The sequence below is a fragment of the Phalacrocorax aristotelis genome, chromosome 1 (assembly GCF_949628215.1).
Source record: "Phalacrocorax aristotelis chromosome 1, bGulAri2.1, whole genome shotgun sequence".
Taxonomy (NCBI): Eukaryota; Metazoa; Chordata; class Aves; order Suliformes; family Phalacrocoracidae; genus Phalacrocorax; species Phalacrocorax aristotelis.
In genome coordinates, this window is record NC_134276.1 from 86,751,927 (window position 1) to 86,779,675 (window position 27,749).

Sequence of the window (27,749 nt, forward strand, 5' to 3'; positions counted from 1 at the left end):
AGTAATTATTAGAGTTAAGGCAGGCTTGTAGAAGCCTTACAATGTGTTGCTTCTTACTAGCCCCAGAATTTTGTTAACCTTGTAAACTCAAATCAAAGTTTAAGTGAGGATTCTAACTAATCTATGCAGAGATTAAACAGATCAGCAATATAAATGCTACCATCACAACAACTTATTATTTTAGACACTTATAAGGAAGACTCTAGTCATATTAAACCCATTGCATTTTGGATAGCAAATAAAAAATTTCACATGTGAACAGTTGAGAATATGACACGAGTATTTAACAGTCATTTCAAGTCAACCAAAAGAAAGGCAGTTCACATTTCTATTTTCAAAGTATAAAACAGAAAGCTAGAAAGCTCTTAGCCAATCACATTTTTAACTTGCCCTTCCAATGCAAATGCAGTGACAGACTTCACTAATATAAGAGACACTGTTTTCCTTCTGAGGCTGAGGCTTACACACATATTTAAAGTGGTTATATTAACAACTGTTATCAGTCCATGCTCCCATTAGAAACAATGAAATAACCAGGATATTACTTAAGTCTTTGTACAGATGTTTTCTACAGTGCAGTTACAATAGAGAAAGGCACCAAGTTATTCAAGTAAATTGACCTTTCTTCCACTTAATGTTTTTTCTTGTGCCTTCACAACCCAGTAACTTCAATACATTGTTCTCAAGCAAACATTATATTCCAGTAAAACAGAACTTTTTTGTGCTAAAAGAATAAATGAGCCCATTTGTGTATGAGTATATAGACACAGGTCTGTGTAATTCACAAAAGATAGGTATACATAGTAATGTCTCACACCCGTTAACACCACAGAGTAGGTGTGCCTAGCATCTAACCCAGCCACAGCATTCAATTTCTGTAAGAATTTTATAAAATAGAGGAAGTTTTATCATGACAGAATCCCAAATTAGTGAAGCAAAATTATCGGTAGAGAATGTGATTTGAGCAAAAGGTGTCACCTTAAATAAAAGCTAAAGCAACTGAAACAGTGTCATCATATGACATTCATCTTGGGACCAAGGGTAGACAAGGGGAAAAAAATAAAACAACAAACAAAAATCACAGTCAGTAAACATGCCAAAAACCCCTTGTTTGTAATATGTTGCTCACAGTTGTAGAAATAACAAAGAAAGCTAAACTCTTAAAGTACAAAACAAATCAGAGATTCCTCGTCATGCACAGGTACAATAAGAAAGCACAAGATCAGAAGAGCCAGTCACACTTTAAAACCTGGTTAAAGCAGCATTAACTGGCTGAAGTCTGACTACTTCAGCATTACTTCTAAACAGTGTTAGCAAAACTGCCATGTCAGGAGTTTCTTCATGTATCCACTTTTCCCATTTGCTCAACAAGGAGTTCTCTTCCAGGCTTTAATAACACTGGAGGAAGCTTACAGAAACAGTAGTATCCTGTTGAATAAGACAATACAGCTTCAGTAGTTTGTCCTATACCATACATGGTTTCACTTCTTATGTGTTTTACAGTGCTTTAGCACATTCAGGAGCAGTGTGAATAGCTTGTGGGCTTGAGGGTAACCTGCCCTCACCTGCAGCATACATGCAGCGCTCCACATTTGCTTTGGGTTGACTCACTTAACCTGTTGTTTCAATTCCTGATTTTCATCTCCCAGTAAACCTACACGGGATGATTTTGCCAGATTCATCACTGACAGCATAAGTAAATAAATATCATCTATCTGCAGAAAGTTGCCTGCCTCTATTTGACCAGGGAATTCCTCTCCTTTAGCTCCTCATTTTGCATAGACATGTCAAAGTTACTGAAAATCTAGTTGAATCATTAATGATTGTTATTTAAACTGAAAACTTGGGGTTTAGAAATAAACCACCTGGTGTTATTGTTGAATGACCATAACATCAAAGAACATGACACACTTCCTGCTTGTTTATTCCCTATCAACACTAAGCAGTACACCCCATGAATCGAAGACTTTAAGTGACACTATTTTAGCTGTTCTGAGCCATACCTACACTTTCTAATAGTCTCTCTACTGAAGGCATTGTGGGAAAAAATTATTAAAAAGTATGCAAAAAAATCACATCCTGACTTGCCACCCAAACACCAGATTTCCTTTTCTCTGAGCAAAGCTCTACCCAGATTTAGAATTCTGATCTACTACCCACAACAGAGACGAGCCTGCATTCTAGCTGGCTAATACTGTCTTGGAAATGATGGAAATTCATTGGCCTGCATATATTGTGGATATGGTGAACAACTTTTTTCTTAAGTAAGAACATGTCTGAAAACTGCTTGCTATGCATCTTTAATTTACCGGCAATAAAAAGCCTGAACAAATCTGTAATACATACACATAACCCTATCATATATTATGTATTAAGGCAAAGTTTATAAACAGGAAATAAGCACAATATTGTTTATAGCTCTTAAAAAACATTTGGGTTTTGCACACAGCATAACAATATCGCAGTACAATAAACTTCAGAGAATTACTGGGATTTTGAACAAAATTACAAGCTATCTGCATTTAAAGCAGTTTCAATTATGAACAGCTTTGTTAGAAGACATGCTTATAAAAACTTACGTTTTTTGTTTTTCTTGTAATTAAATACTTCAGGCCCCAATTTCAGAATCCGGGAAACCACCATATCATTTATGACGAAAAAGATTAGAGAACATGTGGCTTGGTCAAGAATGTCATACACCAAAATATAACAAGACAGAATAATTCTGAATACAGACCAACTAATCCTCTAACAAACCCAAGCATGCTTTCAGTGCAGTTATAAGCTACTGCTACAGTACATTACACACCTGCCTGTTACCATTCATTTTAAACAAATACTGAAAGTTGTCCCAGTGTTCTAACACTTTACAAATGCATATACACATCAGAAACCCAAGTATGTAATTAAACTAACGTAATACAAAATACTGTTTTATGAAAGTGACTGAACAGAGGGGTAAAATCTATTGCACAACCTAAAAGGTCATTACTTGGAAAATCCTGAGCTAATGTGCTATTACCAAACAATTCAGGCACTTTTTTTTTTTTTACTTTTTTTTATTACATAAGCAATAAACTTTCAACATATAAACCTCTGGGTATAACAACTCAACTTCCATCTGTAACATCATGCTTAGAGAAAAAGTATTAATAAATAAGACTCCCTTCAATGACTTCTTGAGACTGGTTTGCAAAAGGAACTAAAGGTACATACTACAATGTTTCAATTGAATACTGCACTTTAAAAGCAATTATTAAAACTGTAAAAAAGTTCCGCAGCATTCCACTACTGAAAAATAAAGTTATTTTTAATCAAGAAAGTTACAGGGTTAGTTCCTTTATCCTATTTTAAGTCTCGACAAAGTTGTCAAAAAACAAACAGATGCTCCTTTTGCCGTGTATCTGTTTCAAGTTCAGGATTACAGCTCAGTTCAGGTTTCTGTTGCAATATTTAAATTTCCCTGCAGAGAGAAAAAAATTCATTACTGTCAAGTTGTAACAGTGGAAAATACCTCCCAATTTTCCTAAATACTGTATTACTATAGTATGTAATATAAGATTCTTTCAATTATGGATTGAAACAGCACAACTCTAAAGGTCGTACCTTAAAGGGTGCATATGCATAATTATTTCAAAAGTGTGAAATAAAGATGTTCAGACCAGTCTAACAAATCTCAAGTTTAATCATTACAACAGGCAAAACTAAAGGAAATGCTTGAATCCGAGGAACAGCTTTGTGTTTTAATAATTAGCCAACCAGCAACCAGTATGCTGTTAAGAAAACAGCTGTGCTGTACTTATTCTTCAGGATTTATTTTACTTTAACTTAAAGATACTCGAGTTCTTCACTGGGCCTAAAAATCAATATTCAGATCTTATTATGTTTCCCTAACTCAAATCATGAATTCCAGCAGCCAGATTGTGTTAAGCATGCTTTATAGGTTCCAGACAAGACCCTTGATATCCAATTATAAAAGAGCATTGGAAATTATCGGGGAAAAGCTCACTACAACGAAGTTATAGCACTTCTACGCCTATTTACAAGGTCATAATTTTTGGAAAAAATCTTTCTGCATCAGTTTTTCACTAATTCCAATTCAGTTTAGCCTTCAGAGATCACACTTCTCAGAGTCCATGCAAATGTAAAAGGCATTCACCGGTACACTTCAGTAACAAATGACCCGTTTACCTTGTCCCAAGGCTTTGGTTTTCTTTCCGGGTTTTTTGTCTGTTTGGGGTCTTTGGCATTTTGCTCTTCCCCCCCACCGGGCTGTAAACTTGAGGTTTTTTTGAGAACTACTATAAGAACCTGTGCTTCTGAGCTATAAGAACTGAATTCTAATCCCACCATAAATGGTTATGAAAGCATATTTACTTGTAGCCAGGTGGACACAGAACTACAAAACAAACAGGAATTGGCATAAGAACACAGAGCTGCAAGGGGCTGTGTAAGGTCATCTAATCCAATTCTCTGATGTCAAAAGTAACCTCATGCTACTTTGATCATACTTGATCAATTCTAATAAGGGATTTAGAATGTTTTAATTACTGATCCTCACAAAAGCTGTAACATTTTATATGGTTCAAAAGTTCCTCTGCAGTTCAGGATTATTGTTGTCCCATACACACTGCAAATCAAAAGGTATCATAAAACTGATGTGCCTAATTATTTTATCTTGAACTTATCAAACCATTTTAAACAGACATTACAGAGAATAGGATGCTTTATTCAGAACAGCACTCCAGTGTGTACTTTAAAGCACGATTAATTTATTGTAACATAACAAAGAGGAGATGCACACAGACATAGTAAAAAATTATTAATGCCCTTCACGTTGATTTAAAACCATAGCCTAAGACGACATAATATTTTTACACAGAGGGCCATTTTCTCTTCCTATCAATAGGAAGAGAGATCACCTGAGCTCAAGGAGAGAATACTGAAAACAGAGGCAACTGCAGAATCTCAGAAGCCACCTCTGATCTGCAGTTACGCAAAGCAAGTTTCAGCATGTTTCCATAGAATAAACGGAGAAAACAGGAGTGCAGAATCAAGTTTGCCTGTAAAGTGCAAAGAGCCAATATTCCAGGAAATGCCATCCGCGTTACCCCATGGGGATTTAAAAACTGGAATGGGTCATATGAATGTTCACATTTTATAAATGGCTTAGTGAAAAACAAATTAAGCCAACTTACCTTTTCTTTCCTCAAAAATCCATCTCTGAATTTATTAGTGGTAAATCCCCTTACACCAACAGAACGTAACCGCTGGTACTTAGCCTGAATATATAAACCCTTCTGTACTAAGCCCGATTTATAATGGGATTGCAAACGGCCATCTGCAAAGTTGCTCTGTAAGGGTGGAGGGGAAAGAAGGAAAAAAAAAAAAAAGTGAAAAGTGAGGGCACCAAAACTCAATAGTTAATATTTACAGTTACACACATGCAAAACTTGCAGTACTGAAAAACAGAAGTATGCATCTACAAGTGCAGAGACTCTTCGTTTCCCATTTAACATTCCTCAGACCACGAGCTACCACGTGGCCCAAAGAACTGCTGTATTGTACTTACCATTTACCACACCTGAAATTATCTTCCTAATAGAAAAGAGTGAATGTATTGTATAACGTTAACATTTTTTCAAACTTTAATAAACGTTTATGTCAACACCTCACTGTTGCTAACAAATTCAGTGATGTCAGGCCTGCAGTGGGCACACTTGGTGAGTTCAAAAAAAGTCACGCTAAACACAAGTCAGTATATGTATTTTTCGTATAGCTTTAAGATCTTACAGTCTGAACACAGGTTCATTGCTCTATGGCTTTGTTACCTCCAGACTGCAGTACTGTAAACTAACTTAGTGTGGGACCAGGAACAGAGGCCAGAGATAAGAGGCTTATAGGTACATGGCATTATCAATACACAGAAAGAATACCCCAACATCAACACCAACCACAGCAGTTAGTTATAAAAAGATTTTCATTCCTAAACACTCAGACCTCCAAGAAAATAGGCAGTAAAAAATCTTGAGTAAGAAAAACCCTGTTTATCATAATTTCTGTTTTCCAGTAGCGCCATTTGAAGTTTTCCAACATGGTCCTGACAGAAAGCATTCCTGTATATATTTGTCCTTCGAATTTAAAGGTTTTCCCTCCCTCAGATTTAAACAATCACTTTCCAGCTAAAAATGAGGAAACATCCTGACCATATAAAATTCTTGTAATTTTTACAAACACTTTCAAAGGGTAGGAGGGAACAAAATATGTCATAGAAATAGACCATCTTGAGCATGACCCAATTATTTTGGTGAAATCAGGATCACTTCAAGAAAACTCACATGCTCTGAGGTTGCAATAAGTTTGGCACCAGTTTTTCTATCGCATTTTTCACTGTGTGGGTAGTGAACAGCAAAGAAAAGGCTGTACAGAACAGAGGTTCCTTTATGCAAATGCAGGGTTTTTGTATCTCCCAATTCATTTCACCAACCTACTATGCAGGCAATAACCAAGAAGCTGGCCCCATCGGTCTCCCGTGGTTACTCTTACGGTGCTTGTAGGCAGAGGACACTTGCAGAAGGCTGTTAAAAACTAACGCCTTTCCCAAAAATTATCAGAGTCCAAGCACAATACAGCTAAGTGCAAGTAAATTCTTTAAGTAGGTATATGCCTACCATAGAGGAAAATGAAGGGCATTTTTAATGCTGTGTTAAGCCCCTGCATGCAGTTAAGATTAAAGTTCCCATTTCCCCACAGCTGCTGTGGTTCTCTACTTTGACACAGGTGGTGAGAAAGGAGGCCTGAGCAGTCTGCCACTGCATTGGTAAGACAACAAGCAAAGGAACAGACCAAATAAGAGAGGGGGAAAAGGTACAAGATACTGAAAATGAGATTATACACAGTATAAAGGTTTCAACTCAAGTATCTACATGTTCCATAAATGGGGAGGGAGGGGAATAGCGATATTATTAAAGTAGAACAGGACCAGCTGTAGACAAAGCTAACAGATTATATATACATTTGATATGTGGGCACTGAGTCACACATAGCTTTGAGCAAAATGAGATACCCTAAGGTGTGTGGAAAACCTCATTAATTTCTGGTCTACAGTAAGAAAAAAATCTGCTAAACTGACGTCTAGTTTTACATTAAGACTATTTTATAAATAATGCTAATGACAATGCCTATGAACCAATGGCCTCAGGGTCTGAAGTAAGCCTATATGGGCAAATATATGCCATTGCCCTGGGTCTGGCTGGAATGGAGTTACTTTTCTTCAGAGCAGCCCACACGGTGCTGTGTTTTGGATCTGTGACTAGAACAGCACTGGTACCACACCGGTGTTTTGGCTATTGCTGGGCAGTACCTGCACAGCGCCAAGGCTTTACCTTTTCTCTTTTTCCCCACTCTGCCCCCCAGTAAGTGGGCCAGAGGTGGGCAAGAAGCAGGGAGGGGGCACAGCCAGGACAGCTGACCCAGCTGAGCAAATGAATATTCTGTGCCATGTAACCTCCTGCTCAGCAATAGAAACTGAGGGGAGGGAGTTTTGGAGCGGGTAGCCATTGCCTGGGGACCAGCTGGGCATCAGTCAGCTTGCGGGAGGGAGGGAGGTGGTGACTGACTGCCTTTGCATCACTTTTTTCTTCTTCTTTCCTTCAGTTCTTCAGCTGTCTTCATCTCAACCCATGACTTTTCTCACTTTTGCTCTCCATATTCTCTCTCCCATCCTGCTGGGGGGAGGAAGGGGAGCTGAGGGGAGAGCAGGCAGGCAGCTGTGTGGTGCTTGGCTGGGGTGAACCCAGCCGTTACTACACTGAACCATATTAAACAGTGAATGAAGTGTAGTTCTAAAGATTACCATGCCTCTACCCACTTAAAGGCTGGTTTAGTGACTCATTGTAAAATGTCATTTCAAAAAAGGCCTTGTAAATTTTATAAGATTTCTTCAGATCCTTTATAAAACTGCTGTTCTAGAATATCTTATTCCCCCCCTGCCCCCCAAAAGTTTAACATACTGCAAGACAATATGGTTTTTTAGAATACTCTTAAGGAAATCCTCTTTTTGCTTATTAAGTTAAAATGCCCCCATTTTATATACCAAGAAGAAATGTGGTGGGGTTTGGGTTTTGGTTTGGAGGTGGTGCAGCAGGGAATGGATTGTATGCAAGTTTTTTTGGTGGGTGTTTATGTTTGTTTTCTTAATTCATTAGCCAAGACAGTTTCTTTAGTGTAGAAGGCAGTCAAACCACATTCCTAAGTAGGTCTCAGCAACAGCATAGGAAGGAAAAACCCTCTATGTTACACAGGAGGAAATTGGATGTAAAAAAAAGCAAGGTGATGAAATTAAGTCAAATCAGCACTGCTGTTTCCATGGCAATGATAAATGTGCTATACACATATGCAAACTGCAATATGAGTGCATATGCTATTTTCCCTACAAATATTAATGTACCATTGGACAGATCATTGGATATAGCAATATTCATATATATGTGCGATGCCAACTTAAGTGGACACTTTCACACTTGCATAATCTCCAACAGAACTGTAAGCTGATGTAAATGAAGGCAGTCTTCCATTTTCTCTATATTACATCAACTACCAACACTGCCTCAAAGCTATGGCAGCCAGTGCCAAAGAGCTCTCCATCTCCTGTAGGCTGACAATACAGAGGGGATATTGATTAAGAGGCTATGTTCTTACATGCTAAAATAGTTATATCAGGCTGACTCTCTAAACTTGTTAACTTCAGCTCGGAGAAAGACCCTTTCTTCAGCAGAATAAATTTAGCTTTTTTTTGCTAGTGTTAGCTTAGCTATCTGATTAGGAGTGACTGGCAAAGCACACCTAAATGGGAGAGCCTGAAAGCCTTTTTAGCCAACAGTTCTCTTACGTTTAGTCTGAGGGGAGAGGAAATGAAAAAAAAAAAAACCACACACACACCACCACAAAAAACACACCAAACCAAAAATTCCACACTTACACTGCCCCCCCTTTCAAAATTTCAGCCAAAATGCCAGCTACTTAATTTAGCCATCAAAACTTTACTTCAACTTCACTATCTACAAAACAGAAAAGGTGACTATCTATTCTGTGTGTTATTTTACTTTTGAGAACACACCTGTTAAATAAGTAGAGGTAGTTTTAAGGTAGAAAATGAGAGTAAGTTGTTCTAATACAAAAAGCTCTAACTGCATCCATGCATAGCATGGCGCTGTCAGCAGAAAAGGAAGAAAGTGTTTTTTTGTTTTTCTGCTGAACCCACAATATATTTTGCAATCAAAAGGCATTAGAAAGCCTCTGCATTACTCCAAGAAGCACAGTTGTCCACCCCCTTACAATCTTGAGATCCTGAGAATAAAGCTTCACCATTGTTTTTTTCTTTAATGCATGGATAGCAGTATGCAGGGTATACACAAGAGTTTAGATCCCAAAAAACCTAATAAAGTAACAGTAATACAATTTTGAAAGCAATACAATTCATGTCCCCCAGTCTTGGGAAATAGTTCAGGCTTCTGCATGCATCGGGTGAAGAAAAGAAAGCTGACCAGCTTATTTTTTTGATAGATGAGCTTTCTGGTCATTGTCTAGTGTCTGCAATTCTTATTTTTGGCTTCACAGTTAGCTTATTTATTTCAACTGCATGGGTGCAATACTGGACAACCCTGCTCAATCCACTGCCAGCCCTCTTACCTACTAAAAGCTAAGCTACCCATTATTTCAGTTGAATTAATTAGGCTGTGATGACACTATTTTTCATGGCATTTAATTCCTTCAAATCACCATTTTATGTGACATACATGTGACAAAAGCTGATCTGTACCTTAAAGTGTCTTCTGATGGGTCCTGCATTTTCAAGGTGTCCTCTACTGCGTCTGTGAGGGTACATATCACTTGGTTTTGAAGAATAGTAAGAATTCTAGTAGGAAAACAGATTAGCTTAATGTTACTAAATTATTCAAGAAAACATACGAAGTTTCCAGGTTATAGTAACAAATATTGCAACTCTTTCAATCTTGTACTGTTTGACACAATGACACTGGTTGAAGAAACCAGAGTAACAGTATAGGGCTTGGAGTCCAGGCTGGCTGAAGTGATAGCAGAGCCCACAGAAGCCAAAGATGATACAGACCATCCTACTGGAATATCATCCTCTTGGCGAGATCTAAGCAGGTAACAACCCAGTTAAGGTTCTCCACGCCTGCCCCCCCAAGAACAGATGCTTCAATTTGCATGTGGCAGACAGGCTGCTATAGCAGCCATCCCTCAAGTCAGGAATAAGGGCAACAAGATTAGTACTCTGGACATATCTGGTTAACATGTGGTCATCATAGGTTAGCATACTTTAGAGCAGACACATGCACTGTTACTATACACAGTACTGCAGCAACCAGGCAACAAATGCGTAGCACGCTACATTGGTCCTCAGAAGATTCTACTTTTAACTCTGTAATTCAGGGGAGCATTTTGAAGATTACTTGCCTGCCACAGAAACACACAATTTCAAAAGCAAGTTACACAGACAAGCGGTATTGAAATTGTTGTGTGTCAACACACTGAACAGCTGCAGTCAAACAGCCATCGTTGCCTAAAATAGAGCACACCCTCCAGCCACTGTCCTACCTGTGTGGTTTTGCCCTTTTCCAGTTTTACTCATGACAGCTACCTCAACAGGATGCACACAGCTAAAATATCATTGTCTTCCACCATTGCATACAGTTATAAGTATTTACAGAAGCATTACATACTGGCACATACTATGTTAAAGTAATCTAATGCAGACAGACACTCTTAGCAATCAAATTAATTTTTTTTTTCTTTACAGTCCATTCTTGAATAATCACAGAAGTGTTCCAATGCTGTTGAACTCTTTTTCACAAAGGAAATTTTAACTTCAAATACATTTTAAAAAGAGCCTGAGAAGAGAACTCTCATGGAACATTCCATACATACTAACATCTAATAATAAACACAAATGCATGTTTTGTTGGTTACAGGATTTCTGTTCTTTAACAAAGTAACAAACCTTTCTGGTGACAGAAACACTTTAGGATATGCTACCGAACACTGTTACTATTTGGGTACTTTGGGGGGTGGGGGAGGAGGAGAGAAGTAGCAGGTGGCACTGAAAATGCAACGGAACCCTGTTAGAATCCAAACTGACTTAACTGGGATTTAAGCTAGCTTTTTTTTTTTTTTGATCATATATTACTGCCTACAAGTCAACTGTTTAGCTTCTTAAAATGCCTTGACAAGAGGGGATTCAACAGAGAACAAAGAGAGGAAGAAAGACTTCATGAAGTGAGATCAAAGTAGTCAAAATGGCTTTTCCAAGAAAAAAAACATGTCAGGAACTTCCCAGCTTCCTTCTTATTCAAGAATTTGAAGATACTCCATGATATCAAATTAACTCTCTCTATACAACACATAATTAAGTCAGGAAGCTCCCTGTTGAAGTATACTCCTCCTCAAAGCTGAAAATTCAGCAAGATAAAAAAAAATGAATCAAGAACGTTTCCTGTTATAGTTAAAAATAAGCTTTTGGGAATTAGAAGCAAGCTTGTCTCAACTAACTGTGGACATGCCCTTCCCCTCCTCCCTTCAAGATGCAAGTACATTCATGGAAACAAAAACATTAGAACTACTTAATGCAAAGATACAACAATCTAGTCTTCAGGAATTTCCTAAACCATAGGTTTAAAAAAAAAAAAAGGGGGGGGGGGGTGTAAGTACAAATAGATACTTGTTCTGATCTTCCCCTCTTTAGCTATCCTCTTTTTGTCAGCTGGGTACAAGGCTAGATGGGCAGTTCTTACAATCAAGGCTAGATAGAGATTTGCACTCAAGTCTAAGCTCAACCCCCAATTATTGAATATTAACACAAGAAGAACTCCCCTTCACCAGCCTGCTGTAAAACATGCTCATACCTTGCACTGGTAAGTTCATATTGGTTAATCATGGGATACCAAAAGTAGGTCAATACCAAGTCCATGGTATTGGACTTGGTATTTCCATTTCTATGTTTAATTTTAACCCAAATAACTAATATCATCCATTAAACAGGAAAGCAAGAAGTGGCATTAATATCACATTTTGATAGTTTACTGTAAGGACATTTTAATATGACCTGTTTTCACATTAGGCAACACCCTAGCATCAGATATGATCTACCAATCAGGCTTTCAGTTTTCAATTATCCATCTTTTACCAGTGCTGATACACACAGCGCCTCAAGCAACAGTGATAAAAACCAAAATGAAACTTTACTACCAAATATGAAAATGTGAAAATATTTATCGAATACATTAGATTTTTTAAGTCTTGGGTAATAACTTAAGATGCTGCAATGGTTTTCCTGTCAAATACTCTTTTTTAAAAGTTATTTTTGCCATATTTTCTGAGCCTTGGCACTGTAACGCTTGTCATTCGAAACCTGGCTCTCTGATGTACTCTGTCAATATCTACCCATAAAAAAGAGCAAACAAACCTGAGAGGAGCGTTGAAGGTTACAGTTTTTGTTTCTGACTTCCAAGAGTTTGCTTTTAAGAGTATACGCAGAACTCCCCTCACCAAAAGTGGTAAGACATGTCATCTATTGTGTTTTCATGTGTGTTTCACACCTGTACTGTTCTGGCAATACAATGTGCTACAGCTACATCTCTTCTGCAGCATAAAACAGCTTCCTACAAGAACTGAAGAGGTCTGCTTGGACTGTGAAACCAACTGAACCTATATTTACCCAAGATTCTGTAAGATTGAGCAAAACTACAAAAAGTTATTTCTTATTCAACGCTCTTATCTTAGCTCTTGTTTAAGTTCTCTGTTTTCTCACATATTGCTGTGCCCCTTCATTTTAGGATATTTCCAATTTTAAAAGGTGTGTTTGACCCAGCATCAATGTTCTGGTGACCCATCAGACCACTTCTTAAATCCAACGGACTGTTCTCTGAACACTGCCTTTTAGTCATGGTCCTTACGCTTTTCAAGGTGCCCAGGAGTGTTCATACCTGAACCATACTATTCTGATACAAGACACTAAATGGCAAATTCCAAACATTTACCCTATTGCAGAAAGCAGCTACAAATGACCTTTACCTTCATTCATTTTTGTTTTTCTAAGGCTGCTTTCAACTCTACTCATATTACACTTCCAATGTAGTAGTGAATACAGTCATGCAGCTCTGAATGTATTACAGAAAATCTACTCAACACAGAAGTGACACATGGCTGAAATTAGAGCAGGCTGCTTGGATGCCACTCAACTCCCACAACAAATACTAAAGTATGCTAGCACCTTACATGTATGGAGATCAGGCTTGAGCTATTGCCCATCAGGGTAACCTCTTCTCCAGTCACACCCAGTCCTGAAGGACTTCAAGAAAGCCATTCTGAATGCCATGCATTCCCAACACAACCTGTCTACCTGTCATGGGGAGTGTCACGCTACTGGAGTTAGCTTATGCAGCTGAATTATTTGTACTGCCTCAGATAGGAGTTTGCTGTGTTAGATATCCGCTCTGCCCAGGGAAAAAGATTACCCTCTTTCCGTGTTGCTTTACATATTGAGCATTAGACATACTAGATAAACAGGAGCAGTAGACATACTAGATAAACAGGAAAACAGACAAGGGGAGCAGAGTACGAATCAAAAGGCAAGAACAGAAACACAAAACCAGAAGAGGAGATGCAGATAAAAAGTACCAATTAATGTATTGCGGACACATTTGCAAAATGCCTGTAAGCCCTCAGAGCCAGTTGGTGAGCATTGATTAATTTTATTTTTACTGACAAATGTGGATGGAAAACTAAAGTATCTTATCTTCCCACTCATCAGCCATGCAGAAGCTGGTTTGCAGACTTCACGAAGAGTCGTTCTTTCTTCAGGATGCCTTGCATTTGTAATACCCATGCTTCCATAGCTACTGTTGTTCTGAACGGATAACTCCTCACTGCGGTACAGGGCTTTCTAAAAATGGCATGTTTGCAGTTTGCTATTAGATGTCAAAATGCAATCTTCCTGAATCTTCAGCGCATCTAACAGTAACTCAGGGTCTATTTCAAACTAACTCCCTTCATATTTGCATTTACTATATTACTTAATGAGCATTTACTATTTGGTTTTGGGGGCTTCAATCTTAGTCTTAAGTAATTTTTTTTTTACCATTAAAAACCTGTGTGCTTTTACACTAAAAAGACACACCATTCTATCAGCAAGGCAGTTACGTTTCAGTGACGGTCAGAACTTTGACTAAACAAAAGCTACTTTTGAGGCACCTCAAAAGTTTCAGTCTTTGTAATTAATACCCTATGGACAGGGTTCCAAATGTATAAAGAGTGACAGTTAAATTAGTCTCCTCCTTATTTTGCACCCACCAAAAAAAAGTTTGAGTTTTACTGCACACATTAATAAAGTTTTTCTGGTCTCACCAGCTCCCCAAGTTAAACAAGCACAAACACTTGGAAATAAGACTACATTTATTTAGAAGGAATTTTCCAAAAGAGACAAATTTATTTCTACTGAACCTAATACAACTATCTTACTCATTGCAGTTTTAAAGTACACCACAGAAAGACAGCCTAAAAAAGAATGTGCCCAAACTAGCTTTGATAAATGCAATATCAATACATAGAATAGAATAGCTTATCTAACATTCCATCCTCAGGAACATTATTTCAGACATTTCTAACTATTTCTGTGATTTGTTCCTCACTCTTATTTCTTCTTAAAATCAGAGCTTCCCAGAACTTTAATCATATTTCCATAAAGCCCCTTAATCAATTGATTTCAGTAAGTAATTTTAAGCTTAAAATTTAGTTCAAAAGTTTAAGTTTGACCTGTTCCTGCTATTCAATAAAAGATCTAAAGTTGACCACCTTATTTCTGGACTAGCTGAAAAAATGGTTTGATTTCACCCAACATACTGATCTGAACTAGCTTTCTGGAACAACATATCCTTGGCCAACTCACTGCTAGGTTATAAAAGACAGTAGCAAAGTTGTTACGGACTACTGCAAAGGCATGCAAAAGCAAAAGAATTACCAGCACTTGGCCACAGAAGCACACTTGTATTAATCTATGCTTCAACAAATATCTGAGGAAGTACAGCACCAGAACTGTGAAAGTATGAGCAGTTTTATTGTTGAGCAAACTCTGAAGATAAAGCCTCACTTGAAATTTAAAAGGGCAAGACAAAAGATCATTGAATTTACATTAGCATAGACAATGCAGCAAAAGATGAATGATGAATTTAAGAACAAATGCAGAAGCTACTAATTGTACATTGAGACTTACCAGGTGAGGTTTTCCAATAAATTTCCTGAAAGGTGGCTTAATGAACCTCATTGGCTTTTGGAAGCCATCAAGTGGCGAATTTTGCAATTTTGAAAGACTGCAGCTTTGCTGGTTCCTGATACATGTGTGAGAAAGAAAGAAAACAATTAAAATCTAAAGCCATACCATATCAAAACCCTGAATTTTAAATTCCTTTAGTCTAGCATCTCTATTACCTAGCAGTGCAAAGTGACAGTTTTTAAGAAACTTTTTTCTAGGACATTTGGCAAATTACTAGTCCTCGGACTAAACTCAAGCCCAAGTTGCACAGTATTACACAGTAAGCTGTATTCTCTTATGCAATGACAAAGTAACAGAGATACTCTGCCTTCTTGAAATCCTCGCGACCCAAATCAGGCCTCCATGGCTGGTCATTGCTGCCCTCCACTGGCTGAAATGCTTTCTGCATTTCAGTAGTTCTATACTGTACTATCTTTAAAGTTGTACCGGACTTTCCATTTCATGAAATCCCCAATCCAACAGAAGCTCAGATAAATAGCTAGATGACCTAGTTTCATTCTCAGAAAGCAAGGTGTACTGGCTTTGCAGTTCTCCCCCCCCCCCCCTTTTTTTAACTGAGCACACTGCTAATACAGATGCATCCATAAACCTCTAAATAAAACATACACCATGAAAAGTAACCACCATTCACAGTTCACAAAACAAACAGTTTTCAGAGCTGCAAAATAAATTACTAAGGCAAAAATATAGGCACACTGGACTAGCTCATAGGCACTGCCACTATCTCATTTGGGAACTATTAAAATCCCCCAGTCTCAGGAAAATTCTACCCATCTTTCATACTATTGCTGCCCTCAGCCCACATGACATTGTCCATGTTACTCTGACAACGTAACCCCTCCTCACATCGAACTCCAGCACAGCCACACATACTAGAGAAGTTTACACTTCCTGCTTTGAGCAGCGCACACAAAAGGTAAGCAAGATAGTAACTGTGGAAGTGGCAAAAAAGCCTTCCCAGATAATCAGGCTGGATGTACACTAGAGACATAGCCCCAGGAACATAAAAGGCTATATGCAACAGTCCAATATTTCCCCTCAACACCACTTGGTAACTTTTTTTTTTTAAAGAATCTCAAACACAAGAAATATTTCTCCGGCAGCTTCACAAGTTAGTTTTCCCCAATATGCGTGCATTGCCTCTATTTGCCATTGTAGACCACATTTAAAACGAACAAACAGTAGCATATTAAGAGCTATCTGCAAATCATGACTACAGTGTAGATACATTTCATTATACTTAGAAAAAATGTTAATTAAAACATTGCCAAATGCAAATAAGTTGAGCCATCCCTCTAATCAACCAACCTCACAACATGAAAAGTGGAACAGGATGACTGAGGTGAGCAAGCACCTCTGGTGCAAACACCGAACAAGTTTAACAAACCTGTTGGAGGAATTCATAGCAGTAAAAAGCTATTCCAAAAGTCTAGCTTTTCGTCATAAATTTCTCCACGAATCAGAAAAATTTGAATTCTTCACTGATATTCCATCACATTACAAAACAACCAAGGCAACACAACAATTTATTCACCCTAGAATGCTTTTATGAAACTACCAAATACCAAGAGAATGTTGTTAAATGGCACGTTGAGGAGTTTAAAAATAGTTAAGCATCTTCAAATTAATTTCTTCCTTTCTTCCCATTCAGTGCTACAGTTTGAGCTTGCTTTTTGTTTTATTTCCCACTGCAGCCTAACCTCTTCCAAGGTAACACTTCATTGCAGAGTAGTTTGCAACGTACGTCAGTTGAATTTCAGTGCGAGTCAAACTCACAAGGACAAACTATAGAGAAGAACCCCAGGAAATGTGAATATAACTGTGGAAGAGTCAAAAAAACAAACGCATGAACTACAGGCCTGGGCCAACAAGATTGTTATTTGCTAATTACCTTGGAGTTACACCATCTACATGAAACACTCTCTCATCTTCCTTCTTCAATCTCTCTTTTCTCCTCCTTTCTATATCATGCCGTAGATCATTTGGATCTTCTAACACTCTCATAATGTTCTAGTTAAGAGGAAGGGTTAAAGTCAAGTTAGCTAGCAATAACTGAACGCTGACGTGATTCTGTCCTTCAAGGCTTGCATCTGGTAGATAACCTTGTTAACGTAGTTCAGCTACGTGCACATAGGACAGATGCACATCAACTCAAGGATCCAAAGTCCAAAATAACAACAAAAAGTAGCCCCAAACAATTACCCTTTCTTGCACCATCTGCCTTTTTACAAGTTTCCAGACAACAGCGAACAAAGTACTGGAATTCTGCATGGAGTTGCCAAGGCAAAACTATTCACCTGAATTCCAGTAAATCTTAAGTTTTACTATTCCTAAGTTGAATCTGCACACACCTGTACTATAGAAAAAAAAAAGGTAACTAAATCACAGTAAGTGTAGCTTGAAGGGGGAAGACAGAAAAAAAAAAAAATCTTATGTCCCTGGATGAAAGCATGAGATAAAATAGCATTCTGAGGAATTATGTGGATGTCAGGCCATTCTAACTTAAGCACAGAAGAAACACTAAGGCTTTTTCTAATCTCAGAGGGAAAGGAAGAGCCACATGTCAGTCACCTACTTACACTATTTAAAAACAGATAGCGGTTCAAGCAGCAGGAATAACCACACTCCCGCTACTCTGGAGAACACACCTGCATTTTACTCATCAGCCAACACAGTGTACTTGCACCACTGTGGTATCTGTAAATATGTTCAAGTGTGCATTTCTTTCAAAATCTTCAGAATTACTGACGGTCTTCAAAGCTTGTAAAACGATGTGCCAATAGCAAGAGGGAAAACATTGTTTACAACTGTATCATTTTAATCCACTGCTTGCCAAAAAAGTGAAGTAATCAAGATACCTGGGGAGATTCAGATGGCACAGTTCGTTTGTTCTGAAGTTCTGCTAGAGACATATCAATCCTCCTGGAACACAGAAATGTTACTTAAAAAACAAGTGCTATCACTATAAATAACAAAAGCATTATTGACCAACTACAGAATTCTTTACAGACTATGGACAGGTAGTTTAGTCAGTGAAAAAACACTTTACATTGTGTAAAGTCTACTGAAGGCAAAAAGCACATCAATTACCTGTGAATTTCTGGATCCAAGTGTGTTTTAACTTCATTCATATTCGCATTTGGTTTATCCTGAATTTTTGAGAACCGTTCATGTAAGGTTATGTCAGAAGATGTAAAATAATTTGCTGTGAAGGGATATTAAATACAGGAATGTTTACTTGTAGTATTTGAAATGCACAGTGGGAAACTGTATCTTTTAAAATATTAACTCTCAAGGACACCAAGACAACTTCTGAGATTAAATTTCAAACTACTTCCACTTGCAGTCTAACATTCACAAATGAAATACTGGGCCAGCCCAAGTTAGACATCTTTCTTATTAAATAAGATTAAGCTCTATAGAAAGTTAACTATTTGTCAGCTCTATCATGGTACTACTCAAATGACTAGAATCTATACATAAACAGTGAACACGACACAGCAGTCTAAACAATAATCTGAAAAATTAAAGGAACTATATATAACTACAAAGTTGTGACTACAGCAAAGCTCCTTTTTTCTTCTGATTTCCTAAACAAGCAGGTTAGTCTTAAGTACTAGCATAAAATCTTTTCGACCTTAAAATGCCACAATAATGCCTCTGTTACAGATAGAGACCTTCTTACAACCATTCTCCACCCAACTAGCTTAAAACCTCAACCTACGTTTTCCTTAAACAATACAGACTGAAGCCAAAGGCCAATACCTGAGATTTAACAAGGACAGCAAATCTAATTCATTAGATTTGTTTTTAATAATTATAACTACATAAACACATACATATACCCCAAATATTACAGCCACCTTTAACTTGATGGATAATTGTGATTATTTCCTGAGTAAATTCTCTTGATGGGTCGTTTTCAACATTTTGTGTTACAGATTCCATGTGCTCAAACACCGGATGAAAGTTTTCGGTTTTCCTGCCAACAGCAACCAGATCATGGGACATCTGTCTGTCCGTAGTATGACTAGAAGCAGTCCTAGAATAAAAAGTTGCAGATACTGACTTTAAAAGAGTTCACTATATCTGAAAACTTCAAACAGACGAGTAGGACAAAACAAGAAATTCAGTAGTTCATTTAGGAATACACGTGATGAAACCAAAATCTCCTTTTGTTCTTTCTTTTAATTTAAAAAAAAACTCGTAAGGCCATAAGGAAGACAAGCTATAATAAAATGCAAAGAGATACGACTACACTCTCAGGAATCCTTGTTTCAGTGAAGTATGTAATACAAAATTTGTGAATTTTAAACTTAATTCATCTAGATTACCAAATAAAGGCAAATTAAGATCCTGATATACTACTTTAGTTTAATTCTGGAAGGCAAATAATGTACATGTCTTTGTTTATAAGGAGCTACCAGACAATTTTCAAGAACAGTTCAGAGATGTAAAAATCTCACGGCATCTTTAGGAACTGAATCATCACTTGAGCCAAGTGAAACAGCTTTCCGCTGGCAGTGTGTGAACTCAAGAATGTACTTAGCATCTTTTTGTCAAATTTTACTCATTCTAAGTGAGTTTACGCCCCAAATGGTTGCGCTGCTGCTTAAGAATTATTTTGACAAGAAACCTAACACTTTAAAAATCTTGCTGTTCTTGTTGCAAGCAAAATGCTTATCATTTGGAAAGCTAAATCAAGGACTCAAACAGCCCACGCAAAAGCTTTTAGGATAAAGACTCTGTTTACTGTGCATTCTGCAAAGTGATTATGTGCCTGCCCATCCTGGATTTGAAGCACACAAGACTAGAATTTCATACAAAATTTCTATTAGAAATAGCCTCTAGCAGGTGCCAGAGGGCATCTATTTGCCCTCAGTAAAGTGGGGGGTAAATGTTTGGACTTCCTCTTGCATGCAATCTCAACTGCAGATGATTTTAATTATCTACCTGCTCCCCAGGTTTATAAAGCATGTATTCCAGCTGAGTCATTTCAAGTCAGGTGTTTAAATGCTTAAAGCAGGCAGCATGAATATTCCCAGTCATCAGCTTCTGCAAAATTACCATTCTCATCTTTAAAAAAATAAAATATTTAGGACTTTTGCATGCAGAGGCAAACCTTCCACACATTAAATTAACTGTAGTCAACACAATAGTTTCTTCAGTCTCCAAATAATGAATATTACGCATGACTTTCAGAAACAGCAGCAAGAGGCTACTAGACGTGGGAATCGTCCTGTGGGCTTGCAACAAAACCCAACAATAATTATTTTCCTTACGTTACCATTCAGGAAGTTAAATCCTTATCCTAGCCAGGGGCAGGGGGGCGGCATTACCCCACTTCCCTTTCCTCAGTCTTTAATATTAGCCCCTTATGTGCAGGCATTAACTCGCCTTTGTAACTCTCCACTGTATCGTGTGTTTCGGAAATATTGGAAAGGGAAAAAAAATTGGTATGTTTTATTTGGGACCAGAGGCAAAATACCTTTAAAAAGAAGGCTAATCATTTTGGAAGGAAAGGTAATCCCTTCCAAAAGGGATTACTGACATTATATGACACTCATCAAGGCAACAACTCAGGGAAGCCTACAAAAAATCTACACAACCCAAGCTGCTTACTCTTTACCATGTATCCATCATCTAAATTTTTCATAATATTACCACTTTTTTTCCCATTCAGCCAGCACTGGAAATGCTAAAGACAACCACAAGTATCACACAAAAGATAGACAGAAGCAGACTCTTCTGCTTTTCAGTTCTGATGCCTCAACAGTTTGCCACTTCATTTGTTGCAACAATAAATAACACAACCCAGGGACCTCTAATTTTTTTGAAAGCTTTATTGAACTTGAGACCTCAAACATCTCAATGGGTGCCTGAGATTTATGTAATTTAAAGGTTATCTGGTTTTGAGAAGAAATGAGGGATGATTCAGTCAAAAAAAAAAAAAGAGCCATCATATTCCAGAAGAAAGCACAGGACTAGGCTTTTCTAGTTTTGTTTCTTGGTTTTGAAATAAAAGTAACATATTTACTTATCATAAGCAACTTTTAACTACAGGTTTGTATCAGGCATATCTCCTCTTTCCACTTCCTACTACATCTCCATGAAATAAATTTGGGGGTTTTTTTGGTTTGTTTTTTAGTAAAAGTAGGTTTAAGTTTCCAGTCTGGGCAAGTTAACATTTTAAACCAAATAAAACTAAAAAGGTACAACCTTAGCTTGTCCTCATTACCTCTTAAAGAAACCATGCTTTCCTCCAGTAGCCATCAACTGCAAAGAGCCAGGAAGAAATAAGAGGTGAGGGAAAACCAATACCTGTACTTGGTCACCATTTTCTTCATATCCACTTTGATTGTGAGACGTTCCCTCCTACAGTTGACATCTGACATATTCATATCTGAAACAGTATGACTTGAATCATGCTGGCTATTGGAAGAATCTACTTTTTTCCTGAATTCCCCTTCTTTCCTTACTCTTTCCTTTGGTTTGTTTTTAAAAGATCTCAGATCAACATCCGTTTTGGAAGAGTTAACACAAGCATTGCAGCCCTTCTTTGAACTATATTTAACAGGTACTTCGACGTGCCCTTCTTCAGTCCATCTCGCTCTTCCACTGCTAAAATAATCTAACTCCTTGCTATTCCGGGCACCCTTAGAAGAACCGTATTTCTGGTCTTCCTGCTTCACATACTTCTGAGCTCTATCGTCTGAAAAAGGCTTTTCTTCATCCAGATGCCTGCGCCGTTTGTGACTGTACTCATAGGCTATCTTTGTGACAGAACCCTCCGAGTAGTCCCTCTCAGCCGATCGGTGGGACTGGGCACCCAGATTTCTTTGCTCCTCCTTTTCTTGGTAGGGTGGAAGAGAACGTTCTTGCTTCCACTTGGAATTTCTTGCTACTTCTCCACCGTCATACCTCTCCATTTCTTTAGCCCTTTTAGACGTGTGCCCATATTCTCTGTAATCGTGATCTTCAGGATACCTGTGTTGACATAAAGCAATTTACACTTGCACTACAGAAGAAAGCGAGAACTTATATGTGCAGAATGTTGGACAGCAGAATGCGTGGCAAGTTAACCCATAATCCCTCACGCCAAGGTACAGATGTGCAGGGGCTCTTAAGAGGGAAATAATATCCTTTCATACTCTAGCCATCAATACGATTTACTTAAAAGACAAATACTTCACTACTACCAGTCGCCCATAATTAAACTACAAAGTGGCCAACGTGTTTCAAGGTGGTTATCTTCAACTATAATGAAAACAGACTTTCACTTGAGGCTTTACACCACAATACCCAGGGTTTAATTATTTTATTCCTATACCTCTTCTGTAAAGAGCTCCTTGCCGTAAATTCATCAGAAACTCTTCTGGGTGACTGACCATACTTCTCTTCATGTAACCTCTGGTGCCTCAAGTCATCTTCATACCATTTTCTTTCAAGTTTGCATGAAGTCCCTAATGGTCTATGAAAAGGTTTTGTTCCTTTTTCATTTCCAGTGACTTTGTAGTGCTCAAACATGTATCTGTCTTCCATTTTGTGCTGGTAAAACGGACGATCATGCTCCTTATATGGTATTTCAGAGTATTTTGGTGGTAACTGGCATCTCCTGTTGCTTTCAGTTCTTTCAGATGAATGCGTTCTGTAGGGCTTATGACTGTAAGTATCTTCCATGGGAATTCTCTCCAGGTTTGGTGAAGGTGATCTACGTTCATATATTCTCTGGTGGTTGTTTCCATGAGGTGCAAACCTGGAATTGCTTTGTCCATATTTTTCATCTTCTATTCTCCAAGGCATAGGCTTCTTTGGGTCCTTACGAAAGCTTTTATATTCACAGTCATAATTAACATGAGCATGCCTTTGCCTATGGTGCTCTGGAATCCTAAATGCTGGAGATAAGGACCTAAGGCAAAAATAAAATCCACTTTGAGTACTCCCACAAAATTCAATCAACCTCTTAATGAGAGGATCTATTCCCTAAGAAAGTGTAGTTCAGTACACAATTTTCATCAACTGGTAAAAAAATTAAGAGCAAGATATTCAAAGTGTCATTTGCCTGGCTAGAGTACCAAGCTTACTTTTACTCCGTTTAAAGTTTTCGTAGTAAAAATATCCACTTGAAATAGTAGTAAGTCAATCATTTTTCTCTTTGCATTTTTCACTAAAAATAATTTCATTTATATGAAGTTTCCACTACACTGAAAACAACTGTTATACACATTTTCACACTTCTCAAGCATTCCCTCTCTTTTTCAGTGCCAAGAGAAAAAAGGGGAAGGAAAAAAAAACTTGTAAAGAAATGCAAGAAAAAAAAAAAACATACACACCAACCTACACACAAAACCTCTTCAGGTTTTCTTTCCATTCCAAAACTGATTGAAAACATTATAAAATATCTTATTAAATAATGTCACTCAGGTAGGAAAAGGAAGCTGCAGGAAAAAAACCTAAGTTTGAGAAAGATGTTTTGGTCTTTTTGTATAATTGTGTATACATGTATAAACATATATATATGCATTTCTACACTAATTGCAGCTTTTGCTGTTAAAGATTCAATTGTATCACTCAGCTTTGCATTTTCACCTACAGTTACAAAAATGAAAGCAACCTGTTAAGAGTTTTTTAGTCAAGATCTCCTTAAATAAAGAAAAACACAGCACAAGCCACTAGCAAGAACCAGAACGTAATCCCAGACAAAACAGTTCTGCTTGTATTCAGGTGTTCACTGAGCACCCTCGATGTATTTTTTAATGTTTTTATTAAAAAGTGTAAGTTGAAAAAAATTCAAGGAAGTCACTTCCTTTGTACACATATTGCAAATGTACAATCTGGCATAGCTATTTGCTCCATTTCTGCAATGAGTTAAAACTCAGAACCACAGATCTTCATAAAACTATAATGGCTAGCTTCCAACAGCATCCATACTGCTGCTGCTGCCCCATGTCATTCCGGTTAAGGCTTGCATTTTAATCAGAGCTGGGTGTTCCTCCCTGCCCTTCACTCAAAGGACATATCCACAACTATCAATCTAGTATGGAAGTAGATAGGATTTCTCTTTTTAAAAAACAAACAACTCACATTTTTATGTGTTATCTAACAACCTCCCTCGGTCTTGGTCATCACAACTTAATTAGTCTGTTGTCCTGGTTTCAGCTGGGATAGAGTTAAATTTCTTTGTAGTAGCTAGTATGGGGCTGTGTTTTGGATTTTTGCTGGAAACAGCGGTGATAATGTGGAGATGTTTTAGTTGTTGCTAAGTAGCGCTTACACTGGTCAAGGACTTCTTCAGCTCCCCGTGCTCTGCCGGGTGCACAAGCAGCTGGGAGGGGACACAGCCAGGACAGCTGACCCAAACTGACCAAAGGGATATTCCATACCATACGACATCACGCGCAGTATACAAAGCTGGTGGGAAGAAGGAGGAAGGGGGGCACATTTGGAGTGATGGTGGATGTCTTCCCAGATAACCGTTACACATGATAGAGCCCTGCTTTCCTGGAAATGGCTGAGCACCTGCCTGCCCAGGGGAATTAGCAAATGAATTCCTTGTTTTGCTTTGCTTCCACGCACAGCTTTTGCTTTACCTATTAAACTGTCTTTACCTCAAACCACGAGTTACCTCACTTTTACTCTTCTGATTCTCTCCCCCATCCCACCAGGGGGGAGTGAGCGAGCGGCTCTGTGGTGCTGGGTTGCTGACTGGGGCTAAACCACGACAGTCCATTTTGGCACCCAACATGGGGCACGAAAGGTTTGAGATAACAACAGATTTGATTGAAATGTGCTAGATGGAATTTATAGCAGTTATTGCTGTTTAGCTATTAACTGGCAGGCTTCTGTGCTTGCTATGGGGCTTGCCTGACCTACTGTATGCCTTAAAGTCTAGTGCTCATTAGTGGTACTTTTTGCTTTCACTGCTTATCACCTTACCCTGCCGGGCCTGGGAACATTCTGATAACAGCCGTGGCGATGCGCCTGGGCTGGCCGATGGCCAGGGCCCAGCTGCTGTTTCTGTGTTGCTGTACTGGACAGGCTGGAACTCCAGTCAAAGGGACTGTGAGCTGTGGATGAGTCCATGTGGGAGCAGGACACCCCAGAGCACCTGTGTCTGTGTAAAAGCCCATGGCAGAGCAGGTATATCTCAAAGCATCTGTGGCCTTGGTTATGTCTGTGCCACAGCAGGTATACCTCTTAGGCAATTGTGGCCCAAGGATATATCCATCTTGGAGAAGGTACACCTCAAGGTGTCTGTGGCTGTAGATAAGTCTGTGCTGCAGCAGGTATACCTTGAAGCATCAGTGGCTGTGCATGAGGTCATGCCAGAGCACCTCAAAGTGCATGGCCATGGATAAGCCCACAACAGAGCTGGCTTACTTCTGGAGGGACTGAAGCCATGGGGAAAAGCCATGTTGGAGCAGGCTTGCTTCTGGAGGGACTGCAGCTGTGGGCAAGGCCATGCTGGAGCAGGTATAGCTCTGAAAGCATTGAGGCCCATGCAGAAGGCCACGCTGGAACAGGCGCACCTCAAAGCGACTGTGGCTCTAGATAAGTCTCCGGGGGCACACCTGCTGAAGCATAGAGACTGTGGCTCATAGATAAGGCTCCGTTTGGAGCAAGTACAACCCTAAAGGACTACAGTCTGTGGATAAGTCCAAACCAGAGCAGGGGCAAGGGGAGGAGTTCATTACAATGTTAAACCTGATGGTCTGATCCAAATGGACCAGGGGTGGAGACTGTAATGGAAATACCTTTAAATTGTTCTAACCCAGGATTTGTTACATATTATGGAAATTACTATAGCAGAAGCCCCTTGTTGCTAGCCAGGCTGGGAGCAAGGGGACGAGTTCTTTGCAATGTTAAAACCTATAACCTGGCTCAAAGGGGCCAGGGGTGGAGACTGTAATGGATATACCTTTAAATTGTTGTAACCTGTGCTTTGAGTTGCATGTTATAGGAATTACTACAGCAGTAACCACCTGAACCAATGGAGGACAAGCCTTTCAAGAAGCAGTGCGAGCGCAGCAGTGACCCGACCTGAGCTAGCTTTGGTGCCCAGTAACTCCACGCAACACACCACCTCTCCTGTCCTGAGTGACCACAAGAACAGATGGATAACAAAGCTGTGGACTAAATTACATCCGTGTATTTTATCAAAGGATGGGAAGGAGGGGGTGGTGGTTAATGAGGTTGTATTGGATAGTGTGGAACCTGAGCATGATGTAAATGGTATGGAATAAGGAGTGGATACTGTCCTGGTTTCAGCTGGGATAGAGTTAAATTTCTTTGTAGTAGCTAGTATGGGGCTGTGTTTTGGATTTTTGCTGGAAACAGCGGTGATGATGTGGAGATGTTTTAGTTGTTGCTAAGTAGCGCTTACACTGGTCAAGGACTTCTTCAGCTCCCCGTGCTCTGCCGGGTGCACAAGCAGCTGGGAGGGGACACAGCCAGGACAGCTGACCCAAACTGACCAATGGGATATTCCATACCATACGACATCACGCGCAGTATACAAAGCTGGTGGGAAGAAGGAAGGGGGGCACATTTGGAGTGATGGTGGTTGTCTTCCCAGGTAACCGTTACACATGATAGAGCCCTGCTTTCCTGGAAATGGCTGAGCACCTGCCTGCCCAGGGGAATTAGCAAATGAATTCCTTGTTTTGCTTTGCTTCCACGCACAGCTTTTGCTTTACCTATTAAACTGTCTTTACCTCAAACCACGAGTTACCTCACTTTTACTCTTCTGATTCTCTCCCCCATCCCACCAGGGGGGAGTGAGCGAGCGGCTCTGTGGTGCTGGGTTGCTGACTGGGGCTAAACCACGACATCTGTTTAGAAAAGTAACCCAAAACCAGCAAAAAAATAGGTTTATACTACACACTAATAGCTCTTGAAAGCCTCCTAGTTTTAACACCTTAAATCAGCATTACAAGTCCTAAAAATTAGGCAGGTGACTAACAGCATGAAGTAACCTGGCCATTATGCTTGTGACACGCATCAATGGCACACGCTACCAGGCTAGCTGCAAAGAAGAAGGGCACCGACTCCCTTGCTTTCAGTTGGCATTATGCTATGAGGCATATCTAACTGCTGAAGATCAATTTGCAGATCAGCCCCAAAGACTCAGAAAGCCTGAAGTTATTTTTAAGGGTCGATCTGGCCCTTCCTGTAGACCAAGAGGCAAAACAGGAGTGAGTTACAGACATTAAGTGCACCAGGTGGAGCTTGAGTAAAAATAACCTTAACGAGTTTGGTGCTTGGATTTTGTGCTTAAGATAGTCCAAGTCCCAAAACATGCAAGTTGAACAAGGTTGTTGGCAGACAGCAAAACCTTAACACCTCCAGCTTGGAAAAAAAGAAGAAATCTCATAATAAAATTGCGAGTTGGGAAAAAATT

The 27,749-nt window shown here is 38.9% G+C and overlaps 1 protein-coding gene across 2 annotated transcripts in view; it reads right to left on the bottom strand.

Moving 5' to 3' along the window:
• Positions 1-1,088: 1,088 nt before the first annotated feature.
• BCLAF3 (BCLAF1 and THRAP3 family member 3) overlaps positions 1,089-27,749 on the bottom strand; it is a 35,250-nt gene continuing 8,589 nt past the window's right edge. The window contains exons 3-13 of one of the 2 annotated variants that reach the window (XR_012661105.1): positions 22,680-23,258; positions 21,671-22,336; positions 19,213-19,391; positions 18,440-18,554; positions 18,208-18,271; positions 17,241-17,359; positions 15,290-15,404; positions 9,821-9,916; positions 5,199-5,354; positions 2,580-3,463; positions 1,089-1,428 (exon numbers count right to left, since the gene is read on the bottom strand). Coding sequence is in view for 1 of the 2 variants with exons in the window: in XM_075096593.1 (XP_074952694.1) it covers positions 3,434-3,463; positions 5,199-5,354; positions 9,821-9,916; positions 15,290-15,404; positions 17,241-17,359; positions 18,208-18,271; positions 18,440-18,554; positions 19,213-19,391; positions 21,671-22,336; positions 22,680-23,258 (2,119 nt within the window). In the remaining variant the exon portion in view is untranslated. Of the gene's footprint in view, positions 1,429-2,284; positions 3,464-5,198; positions 5,355-9,820; positions 9,917-15,289; positions 15,405-17,240; positions 17,360-18,207; positions 18,272-18,439; positions 18,555-19,212; positions 19,392-21,670; positions 22,337-22,679; positions 23,259-27,749 lie in introns of those variants that run through there. The other variant, XM_075096593.1, reaches the window with a different exon arrangement.